Below are 20,833 nucleotides of genomic sequence, written 5' to 3'. Positions count from 1 at the left end.
GACAGGCGTGCCGATAGAAACTGCCGTGCCTTCTCTTTTTCTAATCTGTGTTGCCGCTGTCAGAGCTGGCTGCTTAAAATCATCCATCCAGTTATTTGAAGCTTTATCAGAAATCACAGAAAATTATTACTGTCCTCCACAAATGCTACAACAGTCCGCGACAGAACAGCCTTATATTGTACGAGTTTCCTGACACCGCAGGGGCGTAGCAAGTTGGGGGGGGGGGGGGGGGGGGGGGAATGCTTATGGGGCTTCAAGCCCCCCCCCCCCCCCTTTCCCGAAATCCAGCCGACCACATAATATACAGCAAAGTGGAAAGTTGGGCCAGTTGGTTCATGGTTCTTTAAATAATAAAAGCGCCGAAAAAGACATGGACAAGGAAGTGGAACGACACAAGGCGCGCCCGCAACTGTTCGTCGCTGTTCTCTCTCGTCGCTGCACTCGCAACTGTTCGTCGTCGCTAGACTTGGGACACGCTGATGACTAAAAAAAGACCGTGTGGCCGGTGCCATCTTTAGTGTTTGTGCGTATGGCGCATGCATTCCTCGCTTTCCGAAGCGACGAGCACGCACGTGCTGGGCTGTGAAGATCGCACGCTGGACTGTAATTTTGTAAACATTGGAGAGGTCTATAAATGCGTGTACTTTTCAAAATAAAACAACAGTTGCAAGTGCGCCTTGTGTCGTTCCACTTCTTTGTCCTTGTCTTTTTCGGCGCTTTTAATTATTTAAAGAACCTATAATATACACATGCATTTTTGCCCTCCCTCCCCCTCTCCGCACCCAAAGTCATAAACATCCCCGCCACCTCAGCCCCCCCCCCCCCCCTTCTCCCCCCCCCCCTCCAAATAGACTATTCCGGAAATGTATGGCACGCCATGATCTACTTCAGGCGTTATGACGACCGGATCATGACCTCTGTGACGTTTGGCGCGCAAATCTCTCCTCCAGCCCTTCCAAGCGCTCGTCTATACAGCAGAAGGAGCGTTTAGCATAGGGTGCCTTCATGTGCGCTTTGCTTAGGGTGAAGATATCTGGCCATTTTGTCTCACACTTTTATTTTTATTTTTTGTTCAGAAGCGCGAGAAAGAACGTGTCCCTGCACGCGCTCGTGGCGCTGACTGTGCTACGGCGACATTTTGTTTTCGTCGATTTCTTTGTATTTTACCCGTGAGCGCGTGCTGTCGGCATCGGGTACTACAAAGGGTGGCATCACCCTTAACAGAAGGACATTGAGGCACCCTAGTTTAGCACAGCTTCTCCAAAGATATATAAGGAGATATTGATACAGAGCCAGCATTACAACTAAAGACCCTTGGTAAAGGTGTTTATAGGGCGCCTTCATGTGCGCTTTGCTTAGGGTGGAGGCATCTGGCCATTTTGTCTCACATTTTTATTTTTATTTTTTGTTCAGAAGCGCGTGAAAGAACGTGTCCCTGCACGCGCTCGTGGCGCCGACTGTGCTACGGCGACATTTTGTTTTCGTCGATTTCTTTGTATTTTACCCGTGAGCGCGTGCTGTCGGCATAGGGTACTACAAAGGGTGGCATCACCCTAAACAGAAGAACATTGAGGCACCCTAGGTGTTTATTGCGACTACCGCCAAGGAGATAAAGACTGACGTGGCTATTCCGAGCTTCGTCGCTTTCGCATCTTTGAAAAGAAAATCGGCATCAACCGACGTCGAAACTACCGTTCCGGGACTCCGACGACCCAAAGCGAAGAAAGGAATCACAGGGAGCCCCAGGCCGGGAGAGATCTCGACACCCGGGCCCACCGATTCAAATGACACCCGGGCGAGGCTTAGCTCACCCGAGCTACGCCTAGGCATGATGTCCGCCTCGGCTCCGATCGCACCTGAGGTGAGTACCTCGCCCCCGACGCCGCAGTCACAAATCGATTCAATGGAAACGAATGAAGTGGTACCGCAAACGGCCGGACCAAGTGTATCGGCAACGTGCTCGACTCCCCAAGCTAGGAACACAGCGTCGGCCCAAAAGAAACCTACCGAAATGTACAAGGTGAACATCCGGCCTCGGGAGCAAATGGACTTTTATCAAGTGACGACGCGGGAGATTGAAACAGCAATCTTTGCAGTCATCTCCGCCACTGCCTACCAAGGGCTAAATCGTCACAAGCCATCGAATTCTGCCACGGCATACGTCTCCACGCTAGAGGACGCCTTCCAGCTAACAAAGTTATTGACTGTTCAACAGCAGGGTAATCGAGCCGTGCAGGTGCAAGCGTATCTAGCTTCAGGTCCGAACGTCCATCGGTGTGTAGTGAGAGGCGTTGTACCCGACCACCCTGATCAAGATATTGTACCTGATCTCCGTACACCATCTCACAGAATTCTGGCGGCTCGCCGACTAGGCAAGGGAGACACATACCTCCTAACCGTTCAAGGTGAGCAGCAAATACCTGAAATCATCTATCACCTCGGGGCGATCCTGCGCCCACGAGAATACAAGCCATTTACGGTTATCTGCTACCGTTGCTGCCAACCAGGACACATGAAGGCCTTCTGTCCTGTACAAACTGTGAACCCTGAATTGGTCAACGCTGACGGCAGCGCGCGCTACCAGTGTGGCTTATGCCGCACTAACGATCACTCAATTGCCTCACCAAAGTGTCCAAGAAAGAAGAAGCTGGCGGATGTTAAATCCCGTAAGACTGACAAGCCCGCTCCTCATACCGGCAAAGCATCGATTTTGACGAAAAATCGATTCCAAGCCCTAGCCGAAGAAGGGGAAGAGGAGGAAAGTGATCACACGGTATCATCAAACGACGGCCTTGAGGCACTACAACCCTCGTACGCAGCGATTGTCAAGGCCACTAGGAAACTTCAGCAACCGCCACGAAAGACAGCCACATCTCAACATTCGTCTCAAGATCTACATAGAGCTTCGCAAGAATCCAGCAGCTGTCATCAACCCAGGGGTGCAAAGAACATGCCGTCTCGTACCCCACGGCGTGGTCAGGAGGCCCGGTCACCCTCAGCGGCAGAAAATGTCAACATTGATGATGTAACCGGTCACTTGCTGTCCGTGGCCAAAGCACTGGACACACTTACAAGTCAAATCGCTGCAATGCAATCCTCCCTAGATGCCGTTCTTATGATCCTGCAGCGATGGATGAGTCGACAGTAGAGTGTCGTCCAGCCCCTCCGCTCCACATATTACAGTGGAATTGTCGTAGTAGCCGTCAAACGTTTGGGGAACTACGCACTAGAATATTGTATCGTCTGCTCAATCCATGGCTCATCCTTGTACAAGAACATTTGGAACTCATTCGTATCCCCACGTACTGCGGCTGCCATTCACCGTCCATTACTGATGCCCGGCATTTAACGACCTCCGACTCCGAGCCCTCTAGGCCCGGCAAAGCGGCTATCTATATCAAAGATCATCTTCAGCACGCCCCAATAGACCTATCAAAATGGTGCACCTCCCGCCAGGAGGTAGTGGCTGTCCTCGTCCGGACACGCTACAATTGTGTTGTGACAGTCTCTTTTTACGGAAAACCTGGAAACGTCCATCATAATCTCGGGTGGCTTGAACACATTCTCTCGCTCCATCCCAACATACCTATTATCGTGGGTGGCGACTTCAATGCCCCCAACACGAAGTGGGGGTACAAGCAGGATTCCCCCCGAGGCCGTCAAGTATACGATCGCTTCACCGATCGAGGATTCCATCTTCTCAACTTGCCGGGTCCCACTCGTCTAGGGAACCCGTCCAACGCTCCGGACCTCACCTGGTGGCGTGGGACTGGCAATCCGGCATGGAGGACTGAAGACGACACTTGGGGAAGCGACCATTTTCCGATCATTATCAAATGGTTCCCAACGGCATATAACCGCCTCCGGAAGCAAGTTCAGGTAACCGATTGGGATAAACTTCGATCATCGCTTAACATCATGGCGCAGAACCCAGAAACAGTTCAGAGAGACATCAAAGAAGCCATGGTAGACTGCACCACGACTACCACGGTGCACTGTGATCAACCAACACCTGATCCCCACCTCCTCCGCCTGTGGCAACAGCGACTTGAAGCGGTCACATTGGCAGCCTTACACTCCGACGACCACCAACTTCAGGATGAGGCTTCCCACGTGGCAGCTAAGGCACGCCGCCACGAGAAACGACTTACACGCCAACGCTGGCTTGACTGGTGTGCCTCGTTGAGTAACCCGAAGCACCCTGAGGCTCTTTGGCGGACCTTTCACGCTATGGAACGACCTCGCCAAGCTGAAGGCCGGACTGGCAACATTCAGTTGCGTCTGGGGCTCACCGACGATGAGTTTGCGGCGCGCGCGGCGGATACCTTTTTCCCTCGACATGCCAGCCCGTCGGTCCCGCGCCCTGTCACGGCTATGCCTGACACTACTGGCATCACTACGCCCTTCACTCTGGCTGAGCTCCAAGACGCCATCGAGAGTGCTAGTCGCCGCTCTGCTCCAGGACATGACGGTCTCCCGTACGAAGTGTACAAGAACCTCGAGGGAGAGGCAGTCACAGATTTGCTAGCTATCATCAATAAGATCTGGGAAGCCGGCGAGCTCCCCACATCATGGAAACACTCGATTGTAGTGCCGATTCCCAAACCGGGCAAGGCACCGACCGGCCTCACAGCTCTGCGGCCTATATCACTGACTCCCACCATCTTCAAAATCTATGAGCGTATGATGGCTAAACGTATCTCTTGGTGGCTGGAGTTCCACTGTCTCTATCACCCCAACCAAATTGGATTCCGGCAACATCTCGGAACGGAAGATGGCCTCGACGGCCTTGCAAAGGAAGTCCTACATCTGTCACCCTATAGCCACTTGGTTCGCACACTTGTATCTACTGACATATCAAAGGCCTATGACAATATCGCTCACGCCCCACTGTTGGAGGCAATGGTGGTCCTCGGCCTCCCACCTCGTGTCATAAATGCTGTCCACGCCTTCATTACCGACAGAACTTTCGCCGTCCGTCTATCATATGGCGAGTCGTCCAATTTCCTATCGAACTGTGGCGTGCCCCAAGGCTCAGTACTTGCACCACTCCTATTTAGCATTGCATTCCTTCCCCTGGCCTGGGCTCTCGCTGATATACAACACCTTCGTTATTTAATTTACGCTGATGATGTCACAATGTGGTCAGTTCACCCATCCCTAGAGGTGCAACAAAATGCCTTACAGGCCGGGCTGAATAAACTAGACTGCCATACAAAGACTTTTGGCCTGACGGTGTCTCCCGAGAAATCGCAATTCCTTCATGTGTGCAACAACGCTGCCCGGAAGAAACTGCCATTGACTCCCATGCCCCTCAGAATAGGGTCGACACAGCTTCCGATGGTTACACAAGCCAAGATCTTGGGACTCCTCATCCACCAGTCTGGCTCAGCCAAGCAGTGGCTTCAAGCGGCACGCAAGACGGCGGCGTCTACAACACACCTCATCCGACGCATCTCGAAACGATGTGGCGGAGCGGGGACTGAGGTAGCCCAACGTCTGGTTAAATGCGTCCTTCAACCTCGATTGATCTACCAAGCTCAGTTCCAGCGTCTCACTGCATCTCAGTGAAAGAGTATTGAAATCATCAATAGGGACGCAATTCGCGGCATGACTGGTCTCCCTCGGCATACTCCTACCTGGCACCTGTACGAGTATGCGCAACTGAACACTATTGAACAACTTGTCAATCAACGAAGAGAAGCTCGCAATCTGAAACATACCATCACTCCTTTGCACGAGGAACCTCCCCGCTGCTCTCCGTACGTTGGGGCTCCACCGCCACCATGGTACTACACTACAATTACTACCAACAAGCCTGCTACCGTCCGCACGCATCCGTCCGGCTCCGCGCCACCACGAGTAGAGCAGGTCGCGGCCCCGAGCTCGGATGAGTTCGCGATAGATGTCTACACCGACGGAGCAACGTGCCAACATGGCATCGCTACCGCAGTGCATTGTCCATCTCATCCTTCCATTGATACATCGGCGTTCTACGCCACACAGTTGGACGATCCGCTTATCGCCGAGTTATACGCGATTCGAGACGCCATACAAGCACTAACGCGGATGCCCGATGTCACTCGAGTACGCGTTCACACGGATTGTGCCTCTGCCATCCGACATCTCAAGTCAACGCGATCTTTACTACATATTTGCCATGAGATTCATGCCCTAAATCGTACATCTGCTAAAGAAGTCCGGATTCTCTGGACCCCTGGGCACCAGCACGGTACTCACCAGGACAAAGCCCACCAAATCGCTCGAGCCCTGATTGAACATCCCCCCTCTGATCCCACCCCCATTCCGGATGAGCCGGAGGCCTCACTCGTCGTGGGCAAGGCCCGCATAAGGGTCGCTACGCGTGCACTCATTCCCGCGTGCCCACATCCTCTCCCGGCGGGCCTACCCCGGCGGGAGGAGGTCCTCCTCGCAAGGATCCGGACGGGCTCCGCAGTCACCCCAGCAGTCTTGGCCTCCTGGGGCCGAGGCCCCCATGATGCCAGCCCGGCGTGCCCCTACTGCTCTGCCAGGGCGTCCGCAGTTGGACTCCGACACATTCTCTGGAATTGCCCAAATCTTCAGCACCGCCTCCTTCCCCTGACTCAGGCACGAGACCTCAACCTAGCATCCCCTGAGGACTACTACAAATGGACCAGAGTGAACGCGCATGCCGGAGCCCTTTTGGGCTTTATACGGGATGCACACATAGCGCACCTAATCTAAACTCTCAAGCTTTGCTTGTTCCACGTTTAAAAAAAAAAAAAAAAAAAAAAAAAAAAAAGCTACCGCCAACCATTGTTGTGGAAACGCGCAAAACACGTGCCACGAGCGGGTACTCCGCCGCCATTCGCTTTCATGGGCCGCTCATTTCAGTGATGCGCAGCCATTTGCTTCCAAGGGCCGCTCGACACAAGGGCCTCGTGCACTGGAGCATTTGGCTCTACTTGCAAGACAAACGCAAACACATCGAGGGGCTTCAGCCTATTAGCGATGTGCGCGACGAAAAGCATCGCTGCGGTGTCAATTTTGGATTGAGCAAACACACACCGACGTTTTACAGCGGAGCTGTTAAGGGCTAGTTTCCCCAGGATTGTGTCCCCCGCAAAGAAATAAAGGCACCGAACTCTGGACACCTACCGCCATCTATGAGCGACGGCGGCAAGCCACGTATCTGGTTGCCGCCGTCGCTCATAAATGGCGGCACCCTTTCCACTCTGGCTTGCCAACTTGCGGCCGGCCATTACTTTCTATTGTAGCTCATCTGGTCTTCCTTCTTCCCCTGAGTGGAAAGGCTGAAAGTTTTTGTCAAGACTCATTTTTCTTCCGTAGATGGAAATCAGTGCATTGATCGAATGCGAACTATGAAGATATTGGTTTAAGGATGCGATTACTCTTATAGCTTCCATTATTATACTTACATATACCATCGAACTTGTTCGCCACTGATGATAAGTAGTCAAAGATTACGACTCATAACGTCACGGCGAGTAAAATTCTCGTCGTGCCTTTACGAACAGAACCCACAATAGCGTAGAGTAATATTGTGTAACGCAGAGGCCGTATACATTGAGAGTTTGGCCATTCATTGGGAGGCAAATGAGAAGGTGCCATTGACCGAAAGTGAGCTGTGTGTGTTCCACGGAGTCTTCACAAATTCGAATGTGGCCAAGCAGAAGCCGCAAATTATACCCTGGAGGTGGTCGCGAGAAACAAAATTCATAACTGCCTCGGAGTAACTCTCAGTGACTAAAACGTGTTGTTTCGATCACGGTCATTAAAAATCGTCGATATAGAAAATATAAAACAAGCGCGCGCGGCTAGCAGATATCAACAGGATCCGTACGCCTGGTGCCGAGGTTCTGGCATTTGCCGTCTGAGCATTCAGACTCCGTATGAGCAAAATAAATTTCGAGCGGTACATTCGCTTCTTAGATCTTTTTGTATGATCGTAACCGAAACCTTACGTGCACCATATTTTCAACCATGAAGAATTACTTACTATATTTAACTTTTACTCGTATATTAAAACTGTTTCTCGCTACCACCACTAGGGGATTATGTTCGGCTTCTGGTTGGCCAAGAGAGCATGTCCAGCCCTTTATTTGCGTCTGATACGCACCCTGGGTCTGCTCGCACCCCCCATATATAGACGAAATTATCTCTATATATGGCTCTGGTATCACGTAAAGAGTGGCAACGACCATATAGGCCCCTGCGGCTCACTTGAAAAAGCAAATCGGGTTGTGTGTATGTTTTCGTTGCACCGGAGAGCGTTGAAAACCCTCGCCTCCGACCGTCGTATTGCCTGATCGGACGTCGGATCGGACGGTTTCGTCGTACATATGTTTCGCGCTTAACGCATGGATTAGCTCACAACGTAAATATTACGCTAAATGATATTTTTTGTCGCTTTTTTTTTTTTTGAAGAAACTTAGTGTTTTTACATACTTGTTATATTCCGGCACTTTAAACAAAATTTGTTTTTGTGGGAGTTCAATGTTCCTTTAAATGAGGTGCGTGTGCTGGCAGTACGTCTCTGCGAGGGGAAAGTTACCGAGAGGGTGAAGTCGATCCAACCTACTTGGAACAAGTAACAAACATGGGTATCGCATTTTACGATGATTCTCTATGAAAGTGTGACGAACGGCGCATTGGTTTTGAGAAACGCTTGACGCAAATGACTGCCTCAATTGAAGGCTTCTAAAATATGCATAACCCCGAAATGCTCTGTTACAAGAAAGAAAAAAGATGAACCTTTTCCAGCCTAAAAAGAAAACTATTCTCTTAAACAATTATCTCAATTGTCTGAAAAAAAAAAAAAAAATACTGCGTTGAGAACAAAGATTACATGACCATCTCCGATTTGTTTTTGTGTCTATACGTTAAAGCAACTGTCTCAGCGACTCTTAATAGGGTGTTTTCACACAGCCATGAGAAATGCCCAACTAGCTGGGTGCCCGTCTGTAGGAAAATTAGGCTTTTCACTTCTAATTTTTGGCAACATTGCGTTTAAATATTCGCAATAAATCAAAGGCACTAAGCCACTACACTTTCCTGGATAATTGCCGCATCCTAGGGTGCAAAAATGATTTTTAACATTCGTTGGAAAAGGGTTAGGTCGCTTCGGTCTATTTGACACACAGTGTACGTCACTGGACAGTGAAAGCGAAGATGGCAGGCTAAGGTAGCACTTTTTTGTGCCTCGAACCTAATGGCGGCTGAGCTTTGGTTGAACGAGAGCTCCTCCTATATTCACTGTAATATGGGAATCATTGATTGGGAGTGTTATTCATTATCTCCCTTAGTAAACTACTAAAAACCTACGATATCTTCTACACAAAACAAGCAAAAGCTAACACCCCCCCCTCCCCCCCCCCCCCCCCCCCACACACACACACACGCAGACACATTCAACCAAAAATTCGATTGCTTTTCTTTTTGTCTTACACGGGTATGGTATTGGCGGCAAACGGAAGTCTCAAAAGATGCGCCCGGAGCAGCCGGCGCGGCCCCAGCCGCCTGATTTCCAACCCGTCTGCTTCCGCATCCACCAGAGACCGCTGCCGTGCGGGACTCGCGGTAGAGAGCCTAGATTCTAGAGAGGGAACAACTCAAACCAAGGAGGACGTTTGCATTTTCATGGCGGACGCCTTCTGCGCGGATTGGGTGCACCGTGCAGGTGCGACTGAGTGCATCGTTGCGTGTCAAGAAATATTGCGGACGGAAAGGCGTCAGAAAGCCCAGAAACGCTTGCAGACGATCGACGCTTTCGCCCCCCCCCCCCCCCCCCCCCCCCCCCTTTGCAGCTCGTATTGCAAACACCTCACGTTAACCACGTGATCCCGATGGCTCGGTTAGAAACACTCCCGAATCAAGGCACACCACCTACGCCTAGCCGCTTGGCGCCGAGATCGAGCAGCGGCACGGAGCTTGGCGCGATGTTCCGTCGCTTTTTTGCGCTTGCGCTTTCCGCGTGCTTACATATGGGCCTCCCTTCTTCCTCGTCGTAGTGCAACTCACGCGGCGTTCCTCTCAAGCCACTCGCTGCGTTACCTCCGCGACCGAAGTAGTAGCTGGAGAGGGCAGACTGTCTTGGGTCTGTCGCTCTGCACAAGGCTTCTACTTTTTAGCTCAGCTTAGTTCAGGAATTGAGGCTTGTGATCGAACATTAGTTTTTGTGGACTTCCGTGTCAACTACTGCTCTCGCTGCTGCGGGAGTGACTGAACTCCCTCGAAGATGCTTTGCAGCTTTGCCTCAGTTATCCAACCGCTCTTGGTGATCGCTGCATCATTCTGTGAGTTGCAATTTTTCGTTTTTCTACGTTTGCGCGGACTTGAAGTTCTCGTGCGCTTGTCTATAATTACATGCGCGGAATGGGATTTTAACGAAAGCGCACCCGGTTTGTTTTAATGAGTGAAATTATCAATGTTGTCATCGTCGTCTTCGGGACGCGGATCTGTGTGAAGTTTTTGTTTTAGTTTTAATGTTATTTGTACCGTCTTCACTCTGAACGAATTCCTCGCATCCACACGTACACGCGCACATTATCGAGCGGCTTAGAGATAAAGAAAATCTAAACCAAGTTAATTATTAAATGGCCAGAAAGTGCGGCTAAAATCTCTGAAAACAAATTTTGTAGTTTTTTTTTTTTTTTTCATTTTGATTATTTTGGTTTTATCTCTGCAGTAATTGCCAATTTAAATGTGCTTATTCGTCATGAAACTAAAGTTTTTTTGCTGACTATAAAATACCCCGAAACGTAAAAATGACCCTGTTCATCACTATACAATTCGTGAAACGATATGCAACCGATTAGCGCTTTGCGTATAATCAGTGACTTTATATCTGTGTTCTAAATTTTGGGGAACACCGACTTTTCTCATTTTGCTAACGAGTTCCGCCAAAACAGTACACGAGGCTCTATCAAAAAATAAATAAATAAATAAATAAATAATAATAAAAAAGGCTTTTTAAAGGTCCTTATTTTTTTGCAGACATTTCCAACATATTGTTAATTAGAGTTTATTAGCGGACAACCGAGCGAGTTTTAAGTAAATTTCATGAAGCTTGACAGCGATTGTTTATTTTAATAACCTTGTAGGGTTTTACGGAATCGTATTTGCGTTCCTTCCTTGCAATGTAGCAGTGCTTTCGTGGTGGTTATTGGCATAAATGAAAAAAAAAATAGTGTATTGATACCTACTAATATTACTATTATCATTATTACAATTTTAGGTTAAAAACACCATTATATTGCTATTGAGCTCCTGTCCGTCGTGCTGAATTCCTTTGATAACTAAAAGAGAAGACGAGCATTTCAAATAAGCATACGGTGCGTTTTGATCAGATGGTACGTGGCTTTTTCTGAGTCAATAACGATCGAACAACGCAATCCCTCTTCTTGCTCAATATGTTATTCAAGGTGATATGAGATGCATGAGAGTTTATTGTGTTCGCAAAAGAAAACGCAAACAAACTTAACCATTCGGGTTAGGATGGTCCAAGGTCTCCATATTTATACTCTGCGTTAACTATTTTGTACTACATTGTCAAGTCTTGCAGAGTGCCGCAGCCCCTCACTACTGCAAGAGCACGCGGCATTATCTTGAGTCTCATTCTCATGCGCTCGTACAACCAGCTTTGACAGTTGGAGCGATTCCGAAGCTAGCCTTGACTGCGCAGGACAAAATAGTTGACGCGGAGTACTTACAATACAAACCTGAACAGCGCCCGGCCTCAGCGACTTACTACTACTAATGCTACTACTACTGCTACTAATAGTGATAGTCAGTGGCGTCACAAGGGGGGTGCGGGGGGGGGGGGGGGGGCGGATCGCCCCGGGTGCAGCGCTCAGGGGGGTGTCGCGGCGGGCCACGAGAGCGGGGGGTGTGGGAGGGGGGCAGGGGTATCGCGGCTGGGCTACCGCCCCGGGTGCCGCTGACCCTTGTGACGCCACTGGCGATAGTAGATAGTTGTTAGAGTAGTATTACTAGTAGTCGTAGTAGCCTGCTTTCCTGCCGTGCAGTTTCCGTCATTGACTGTGAACTGTTTTCGATTACTTTCATTTATACGAGGGATGATTAATCTTGGTCACTCCGCATATACCTCACTGGAACGAAGTTATCTTTGTCGTGGGCCTGGCTTTGCTTTTTCGAGGCAGCTGGCACGATCGAGACCAGAACCAGGCCCGGAGCAATCTGGAGGAAGCCCATGCGATCAATAAACGCCACTCCCATCCGGTCGCTCCTCTTTGCTCTTTAGATATTCCTTTATAGATTTATTTATCTATTTATTTATTTACACCCAAATAGCTCTTTCTAGCCTATCAAGCTTGGGGTTCGGTGACTATTTTATTTTTTGGTTGTTTCGGGTTTCCAACAACACGCTTAGTCAAAAGTATTTTTGTTTAATGCGAAAGCATTAACTATACGATGGGGCAAAGCCGGCGGCGTCTGCAACCGCAAAAAAACAACAACAAAAAACGCGAAATAAATGTCCTTCCATTGGCTGAGCAAAACGGCTCCTAGATAGTCATTGGCGGCCGCTTCGCGAGAGCGCGCGCTTGGCCGCTGCTCTTGTGTCAAGCGTTTTTGAAGGGAGGGGGGGGGAGGCTGCTGTGGCTTCACGAGAGCGCGACCTCGGCCCCCGGCCGCAACCTCGTCATAGCGAAACGTGGCCGTCCACGCCGGTTCACCGCAGACCAACTAAGGGAGCGGAAGGATGACATTCATGCTTTCGCATTCACAACTCATAAACAACTCTTAAACGCCCTCGGGATTTTTTTAAACTGTTTTGCGAGCTTATACGTTCGTTCGAGTTTAGTTTACAATTAGTAATACTCCGCAAAAAGCCGCACTTTTTTTTAAATTTTACTATGGTTCCTGAGGTGAAAACGAGTATAGTTGCTTTCTCTTTGAACTCGTAGTCAGTTGGATTGGACAGCCGCCGGAGTCAATACTTGCAAACTGTGCGGGTAGAAACTGAGGAAGGGGAGTAGATCACAGCGCGCGAGAGGTACGCCCGAGAGCCGAGCTCTAACTGGAATGCTTAGTGGCTAAATGCAAACCCAGCTGACTTTTCGTCTGTATAGCACTTTTCGAACGCGTTCGAGCGCGAACGCCGAAAGGCGGAGGCCGGCGTGTGGCGTTCGAACGCGTTCAGAGTGAGTAGAGACAAAGGTAAGCTAGCTTTGCGTCTACCCCCTAATCATTCCAGAGAGCTCGGCTCTCTCCCCGCGCGCCTTCGTGTCCTCCTCCTCCTCCATCTCTCTCTCGCTCTCTTTCTCCCTCTCTCTCTGTCAGTTTCTACCCACATGGAAGAGCACAGCTTTCGAGCGCTCCGAGAAACGATTCGATGGAGAATCGAAAAAATGCGGACCATCCGACGTTCGCTGGGAAACTGAGCACGCCGAATTACACGGTCACGCATGCCCTCTGTTCCAGCGCAGATTGAAGCAGTTTCCGGTGGCCCGCAATGACTATCCGTCCGACGCGCGGTCGTTTCTTAGAATGGTGCACACTGAAGCAACCGTCGATTGCGTGATCGCTACCCGCCGTTCATCCTATAGAGGCTGACAGTGCACCGGAAGCCGCGCAGTCGCCGGACCAACCAACCGGCCACCGCGTCCTTTTCCGTGGATATGGCCGGGAGGGTAATGATCGTGCAGCGAAAAATACACGTACGACTGGGAGAAAGGAGCACGTAGCTTCCAGCGTGCTGTCACCCTAAAGGGATGAACGGAGTACGGCGGACCGCCCAAAACTGTGACTGTGGGCTGTTACTGTCTTCCGTCCATTGTTATCCGGAGGAAAGAGAATCGAGCTCCGAAGCGCTGACAGGCGATGCTGACAGATGCCCGACTGTGCGGGTCGGGCATCTGTCGAATGGCCTCCTTCCATTCGACAAATGGCGAATGTCGCGAGGGTACTGTTTTGCCTCTCTCGGGTTATTTATCGAGAATAATTTGGGAATGGCTGGATCACTGAAATCGCCGAGGCCCCATAAACGTTTTGCCCTCTGAGAAATCTGGTGTGTATGCTTTCCCGCAGAGCGCTTGGGAGGGCCGCTCGTTGCAATCTATGCAAAAGCAAAAAAAAAAAAAAATACAGGAAGTTTGGCAGTTGTTAAATCTCAGTTTTTTTTCTTTCTATATTAAAAAAAAGAAGTATTCACCTGACCTAATCTTTGTTTCGACACAATTATCTAAAACATGTTCCACGTAAACTATGCGTGACATAACCGTGACCAGCCTTCGGCAGCAACGTGTCTTTTTCTCGCATGCTACTTCGTGTGTTGAGTTCACTTGTAATACTCGCCTGCCACGGTGAATTACTCCCGCCTGGCGGGCTGCGATTCTTATTCGTTAGCTGGGCCTTAAGACGAAATTGTCTTTCCGATGGAATATTTTAGACTTAATCCGATGAATCCAATCAAGCAGCGCCAAAAGTGCCTCGTCACTGGGCTCGTCGTTTTTCTGCGTCCGCTATCAACGGCTGAACCGATCACGCACCAACAAAAACGGCAGGATGATGGGGGTATATCCACTGTGATTGGCTTAGCCGGTGACATAGCAAACGCACAAACACGAATAGTGACGTGACGATGCACTTTTGGTGCTGCTTGATTGACTCCATCGGAACACAGCGCCGGCTGCACTCGGTCTGAGTGCGAAACAAAAGTATATGCGGAGCGCAAGTTCGTCTGCTTCTTTTGCATGGGTTGAGCTCTGATTGGCTTTGATTGGAGGATAGTGGGTAGACCTCGAGGGCAGCTTGCTTCGGGGTCTACCATTATTCTTCCAATCAGAGCCAATCAGAACTCAACCCCCGCAAAAGAAGCGGACGAACTTGCGCTCCTAGGGACGTGCGACACCTGAAAGGGGCGCGCCGATCCAACTGATGTGCACGCCCAAGGACTCTACTGGGAGCCGCACCGCCGCGCCACCGTCTCATCGCACGCTTCCCGTTATCACTCAGCAGCCAATCAGATTGTGACGTTACTCCTTATGAAGGCCGAAGAAGTAATCAGGCAGAGGTATGAACATAATAGGCCCTAGCCATTCTTCCCTTGTCAGTGGCAGGGGTTTTACACTCTAAAAAAAAGTCTGCGCGTCTACTTTCACGCACAACACTCGGAGAGCCAATCAGCGCAACTTACGGAGGCAGCTCAGCGAATGACGATGCCGAAACATATGTTTAGACCAAAAAACGCAGTCTGAGTTGTGACATTAAGCAGTGCAAAACGTCACGCTTGCATTGCTCAATGTCACAACTCGGACTGCGTTTTTTGTTGTAAACATATGTTTCGACATCGTCACTCGCTGAGTTGCCTCCGTAAGTTGCGCCGATTGGCACTCCGAGGGGTGTGCGTGAAAGTAGACGCACAGACTTTTTTTAGAGTGTCTATGCATCGCACTCTAATGCAAACACATTAATCCCCGTCTAGCTATCCTTACACAGTGGGGCGTTTTCTTCGACACGCGATGTCAAATTAAACTTGCGTTTCGCCACCCGGTTCTGCCATTTCGACAGTTACAACAATTTCGACAGTGAAAAAAAAAATAATAAACAGCTATTGCCGTGTGGTAGAATATATGTGTACAACCGTCTCGCTGCGCTAAGTGGAAAGGTTGGCGTCGGAGCCGCGGGTACATGCCTCAGTGCTTCCTCATTTGGTCAGATAGAGGCTCAGGTTTATTTCATTGCGTGGCTTGGAAGTGGAATGTTTTTGATGTCGTAATTTAAAATAAGTTTCTTCGAATAGTGATCGGCACCATCGCCAGACCTCCGCAAGAAAGCGACGTCGTTTGTTGGCCCGATCGTAAGAAGCGCGATTTTCTTTTAGTGGAGTCGTGATTTGACCCAAGTAGTACCCGTAAACCGGAATATTTTAATTTTACGTCGCTTGCTGCATGACCTCTAATTTGAGTAGCGAATGTATATGTTATGTATCCACGACATCTGTAGAGAGATTGAAGCAAATTTATCGCTTCTATTATTTCCTAGCTTGCCCCCCCCCCCCGCCCTCCAAAAAAAAGAAAGACACGAAAAAAAAAAAATTGGTTTGAAATGATGTGTAGATCAGCTTAAAACACGAGCCCTCGGTGACAGTACAGTGACGGCACTGGAGAACGGCAGGGTTAGGTGACCACACGGGCATCCGGAGGTCGCTATGATCACGTGATTCTTTCTGGTGTTTTGAAATTTGAAGCAGATGGTTTGAGCCTGCGCATATGCAAGTTGCCCGCATCCTCCAAGCTAAAAAGGAACCGGGGACTCTTAGAAGAACGGCCATTGTTCGCGTTAACTGCACAGCCGTTGCAAGCTTCTCATGATCGATTTCAACACTTTCAGAAACAAACAAGAACCGTACCAGATTCACCGAGATAAACATCCACCTTTTTCATGAATGTCATCCCACGCATCTAGCATTCTTTAAGCATACAGAGGTTAATCATTAAGATGTATTAATGACGAAGTAAAGATAACGCTTGTAATGATTTAAAAACGGGATGAACGCTGCGACGCTCCTTGACGTTCCCATGCTCCGAATGTCAGCGCAGATCCTGGTTTGAGCCCGAACGTGATCGGCGCCCTGCTATTCCTTCCAGTTGCAATTTTTGGGGATTTCTGTGGGTTGCTGGAAAACATGCTCACAGGCTCTGATCATAAAGTGTCACCCTGTATTCCAATGAATGCGGTGCTTGGAATGTTAGGCTGGTTTGACCTATAATAGTCTAACCTGGTGATGAAGCAAACGTTAACTAGTTCACATTCTTAACCTACTTTACTGCGCGGGAAAATCTAACAAAAACTAAAGCTTAGTTCGTGGTTTCTAGCGAATCAACACTGCGAACTCTTGAGTGACCCCTTGTTGATCTCATCGACGACGCCTCACCACTCCTTTCGTACCAGCTCTCGTGTGTGAAGTGCTACTTGTTCACTGCTTGAATCATCACGCGGTTAAATATTAAAGATAGCCAAGTAGCTTCAAACCCCAAGAGAGTCCACTTCTCCGTTATATATGTTCATTTATTGAACACCTACACACTAAACATTGTAACACCCATGATCGTGTAAAAAGGGTGTAAAAAGGGTGCACGTTAGGAAAAACACCCTTTTTACAAGCTTTTTACACGATTTCTGAATATCGCTGGGTGTAAAAAGGGTGTGCTGACGTTTTACACCCCTTACACGCCCTCTTTATGCCCCACTTGCAACGATGGTGGCTGAAATCGTGTAAAAAGGGTGTATGGGCGAGTTTTACGCCCTTCATCCACACGGTGTGAAAGGGGCGTAATGGTGATGCTGTCAAGTACACCCATGATTTCATAGCCTTTCATATTGAATTGAATTGAATCGGTTTTTATTTAGACACAAGGTCAAGGGTAACAGGACAAAAGGCAGATTATCTCTGCCTGACGTGGTCCTATCACCCGTTTACAATGCAAGCAATATTTATTGCTTTATTAAAATACAAAGCAATATTTATTGCTTTGGTGAAACTGTTGTTGATGTACGGCGGTACAAACATCAAGTATAATTAATCGCCACACGGAGTCGCGTATGATTAGGAAGTGCTAGATAATAGTTTTTGCAACTCCTATTGAACTCTTCGTTCGACACGAGCCTAAAATTACGTTTCGCGCGTGCAACGGTTTTATCGGTTCAACCTAAAAAAAAATCATCTCCGTGGCAAAAAAAAAAAAAAAAATGAATGAAGACGTGTAAATATACAACCTAGGCAGCACACACTATTGCGCTGTTACGGAATTAAATCGGAAAGATTGTGTCGATATTATTTCGGTCTAACCAATATCTGAAAAATGGGATGGGTCGCGCCGACGCTGTCCTGACATGCAGTACTTGGCGCCGTTTTTGGTTGACTGTCAAGAGTGTCCTGCGTGAATCGGCTACGCCGGCGAGGTATTTCTATTCCTTGACTGTCTAAAATCTGACGTTAAAAAAACAATACAAAGCAAGATTAACCGAAATAGAACCTGCTTACTTTTAACCTGAGAAAGACCTTTTCAGCTGAAGACTTGAACAAACTGTGGCGCCCTCAATTCAGATATTACAAATTCACCTAACTGGGCTTCGCACTCCTTATAGCACGTTCACTGATACTTTATTTTGGAGTGTAGCTCTGAAGAAACAATGTCGCAAGACAATCGAAAGTGCCGGATTAATGACACCCCCAGGGACGCGACTCTTATCTCTGCGTAATGACACCAAAATATCTAGCTTTCCGACGCTTTTTTTCCGGTTTTTCTTTGGTACACGTGAAACCGCGTCTTCGGCGGCGTTAAAAATGTTTTTTTGTATTTATCTTGTGATCTCGCGGTCCGCACCAGATCATGCGCGTCTACAGGAGTGGCAGTTTGAGACGCTCAAGGTTGTACTACGCAAAGCAAGCCCTGGCGAGTCCGAATTCGCGACCTTCCCTGGGCAGGCTAGGTGTCAATACAAAGCAGCAGAGGGAGATTAGCGGCTTTGTCCAACCCCCTTTGACCTCGTCTTCTGATAAGCCCCGAACCCTTCTTTTGTGTCTTCGTGTTGCTGTGAGCGAGTGCGAAGGCCACTTCTAGCAAATCAGAGGGGTGGCGCAAAACACGTGACCGCTCTCCGTAGGACAAGGACGCTTGGACGAAAAGTTGTCACGTGATCCGCTCTGACGCGCTGATGGGCTACTGGGGCCGTAGTCTTTGCAGTATGCCAAGTTATGGCGAGTTGTAGGGGCCACGTAGGTCCGGTTTACAAAAAGGGGGGCGCCCGTCAGTGTATTCCTGTTTTTCGTGCGTTTGAGTCGCGGCCGTGATTTTTCGTCGTGAACGGCCGGAATACATCCATACCAACTTTTCGGAAATGGTCGTTTATTTCGTCGGAGTCCATGGAATTATTGTGCTGTATTTGTTGGATGCGCTTCGACAAAGAGCTGCTCATCGGTGGCCGCGAGACTTCCGTTGAATGTGACCGACCGCCTTCAACCTCGGCACTGTGTTTGCGTTGTTTTGTGCTGCCCGAATCGGATTACGCATCTATCACGACAGAGAGGTGCTCATCGGCCACCGCGAAACTTCCGCTGAATGTGAGCGACCGCCTTCATCTTCGACACTGTGTTTGTGGATTGTTCTGTGCTGCCCGAATCGGATTATGCATCTATCACGGATTACATGAGATCGCTGTTTTATTTGTAAGCACTCTGCAAGCACGCTTCTGATTGTAGTCCAAGGGGGCTACGTTCGACAAATGTTTCATTTTCCCAAAAAAGAAACGGAAGTGACGGAAGCGACGATATCGCGTTTGATTTTTGGAAGGTCAAAGGGCGAAAATAGGTAACTTTCATCATTTGAACCTCTAACCAACTAAACGCGATATCGTCACTTCCGCCACTTCCGTTCATTTTTAGGAGTAAGGAAGCATTTGTCGAGCATAGGCTCCCTGCTTCCGTTTCAATAGACCATTTTACGGTTTACAAACATGAGCTGCCGCTTACGTCTATAGCAACTCCCGGTCGTACCGTCTTGGCAAGCCTGTCAGTTTTGTCCACGTCACCAGTGCAAGGAAGCATAAACGTCACAAGATAAATGCAGTTGGAGATTTAACTAGGGCCTTCGGTTGTAGAATTTGAAGGTGGTTATGAAACAATATCCGGTTGAAATATTTATGACCTTACACGCACGGACCGCCACTGGTTTAGAAGCGTCTCGGTCGTGGTGGAATTGCAAGGATAAAAGAGAACTATTTCTTTCAGTCTTGCCTTCGCCAAGTTTGATGACGTGCGCGTGAACGTAGCTTTGACCTTTGGCACGCTTGTAATTGCACGCACTTGCCCGCATAAGCAGAGACATGGCTGCGGCCAGGTGACCTGCTTGCAATCGTCTATAGAGAATTTTTAGAACCTCTTAGAACCTTGATTAAAAAATAAAGTGAACCAGGCATTTGCAGTCATTTTCTCGTGCACTCTTTTGGGTTATTACGCGCAACTTTATGGGTGTTGGTAATCGCGCCTTTTTTATTTCCCTTTCTGGCTGTGATACACACAATTTAGAGGGCGTACTGCGCAGACATAACGCCCTAATAAAAAGGTGTACAGTGGAATCACACCCTAATTGAAAGGTGTTCGGAATAACGCCGTCCTTTAAGGGTGTGAGGGAAAAACACCCTATTTTAGGGGCGTTAGGAATAGCGCCCTTTGTTTAGGGCGTTTTGCTACACCCAAATGGGCGTTAGTTATAGGACAAGCCATTTACACCCACAAGGGTGTTACGATGTTTAGTGTGTACGCTCTCCCCCTAACACTCTTGAGAGAGTATGTATGCTCAAGTGCGACGAGGGCCATCGGAAGTAAGAACGTATGCTTCATCGAGGGATGGGCTGGGTTGTCATGCCTTATAATGGTGTAATGATTTGTTGACTTTGTTGGGAATACGTAATGCGAATTTAGTCAGTGGCCATTGGAGCGTGCGGTTGTGTCGCTTGAATGTTAAATCAATGGGAAGTTAGCGTTTCTTACATTGGTCTCGTGCATTCGCCATTGGGTGATAGTTGGGAAAATAGAGTATGATGCTTAACCTGTGATTCGTGGTTTACATTCGGCACGCAATCAGAATTTCACGATAAATATAAGCAAATACCCCGTCGGTTTATGTAAAGAACAAAAGCCATTGTTGAAATCCAACTCCGAAGTCGCTTTCAGAAAAGTTCCATGGAAAAATGGCGGCCGATTGAGTCGTCGAGTGCATGAAGCTGAGTTACGCCAGTTACCGCAAATGGGCCTCATCTTCCCATTAAAATTAAAAAAAAAAATCGCTTATCACTTTTGAATAAG

The 20,833-nt window shown here is 48.7% G+C and overlaps 1 protein-coding gene across 1 annotated transcript in view; it reads left to right on the top strand.

Annotated features, from left to right (window-relative positions):
- The first annotated feature begins 9,896 nt into the window (after nt 1-9,896).
- Nucleotides 9,897-20,833, top strand: part of LOC8024148 (probable Xaa-Pro aminopeptidase P) — a 111,964-nt gene continuing 101,027 nt past the window's right edge. Inside the window, exon 1 of the mRNA XM_042291903.1 lies at nt 9,897-10,298. Within this exon, the coding sequence (XP_042147837.1) occupies nt 10,241-10,298 (58 nt within the window). The 5' untranslated portion in view covers nt 9,897-10,240. The remainder of the gene's footprint in view (nt 10,299-20,833) is intronic.

This window comes from Ixodes scapularis, unplaced genomic scaffold, assembly GCF_016920785.2.
Source record: "Ixodes scapularis isolate PalLabHiFi unplaced genomic scaffold, ASM1692078v2 PGA_scaffold2__306_contigs__length_199485367, whole genome shotgun sequence".
NCBI classification, from domain to species: Eukaryota; Metazoa; Arthropoda; class Arachnida; order Ixodida; family Ixodidae; genus Ixodes; species Ixodes scapularis.
Note: the sequence above shows the minus strand (reverse complement) of the source record. Positions and strands in the feature narration are given on the sequence as shown.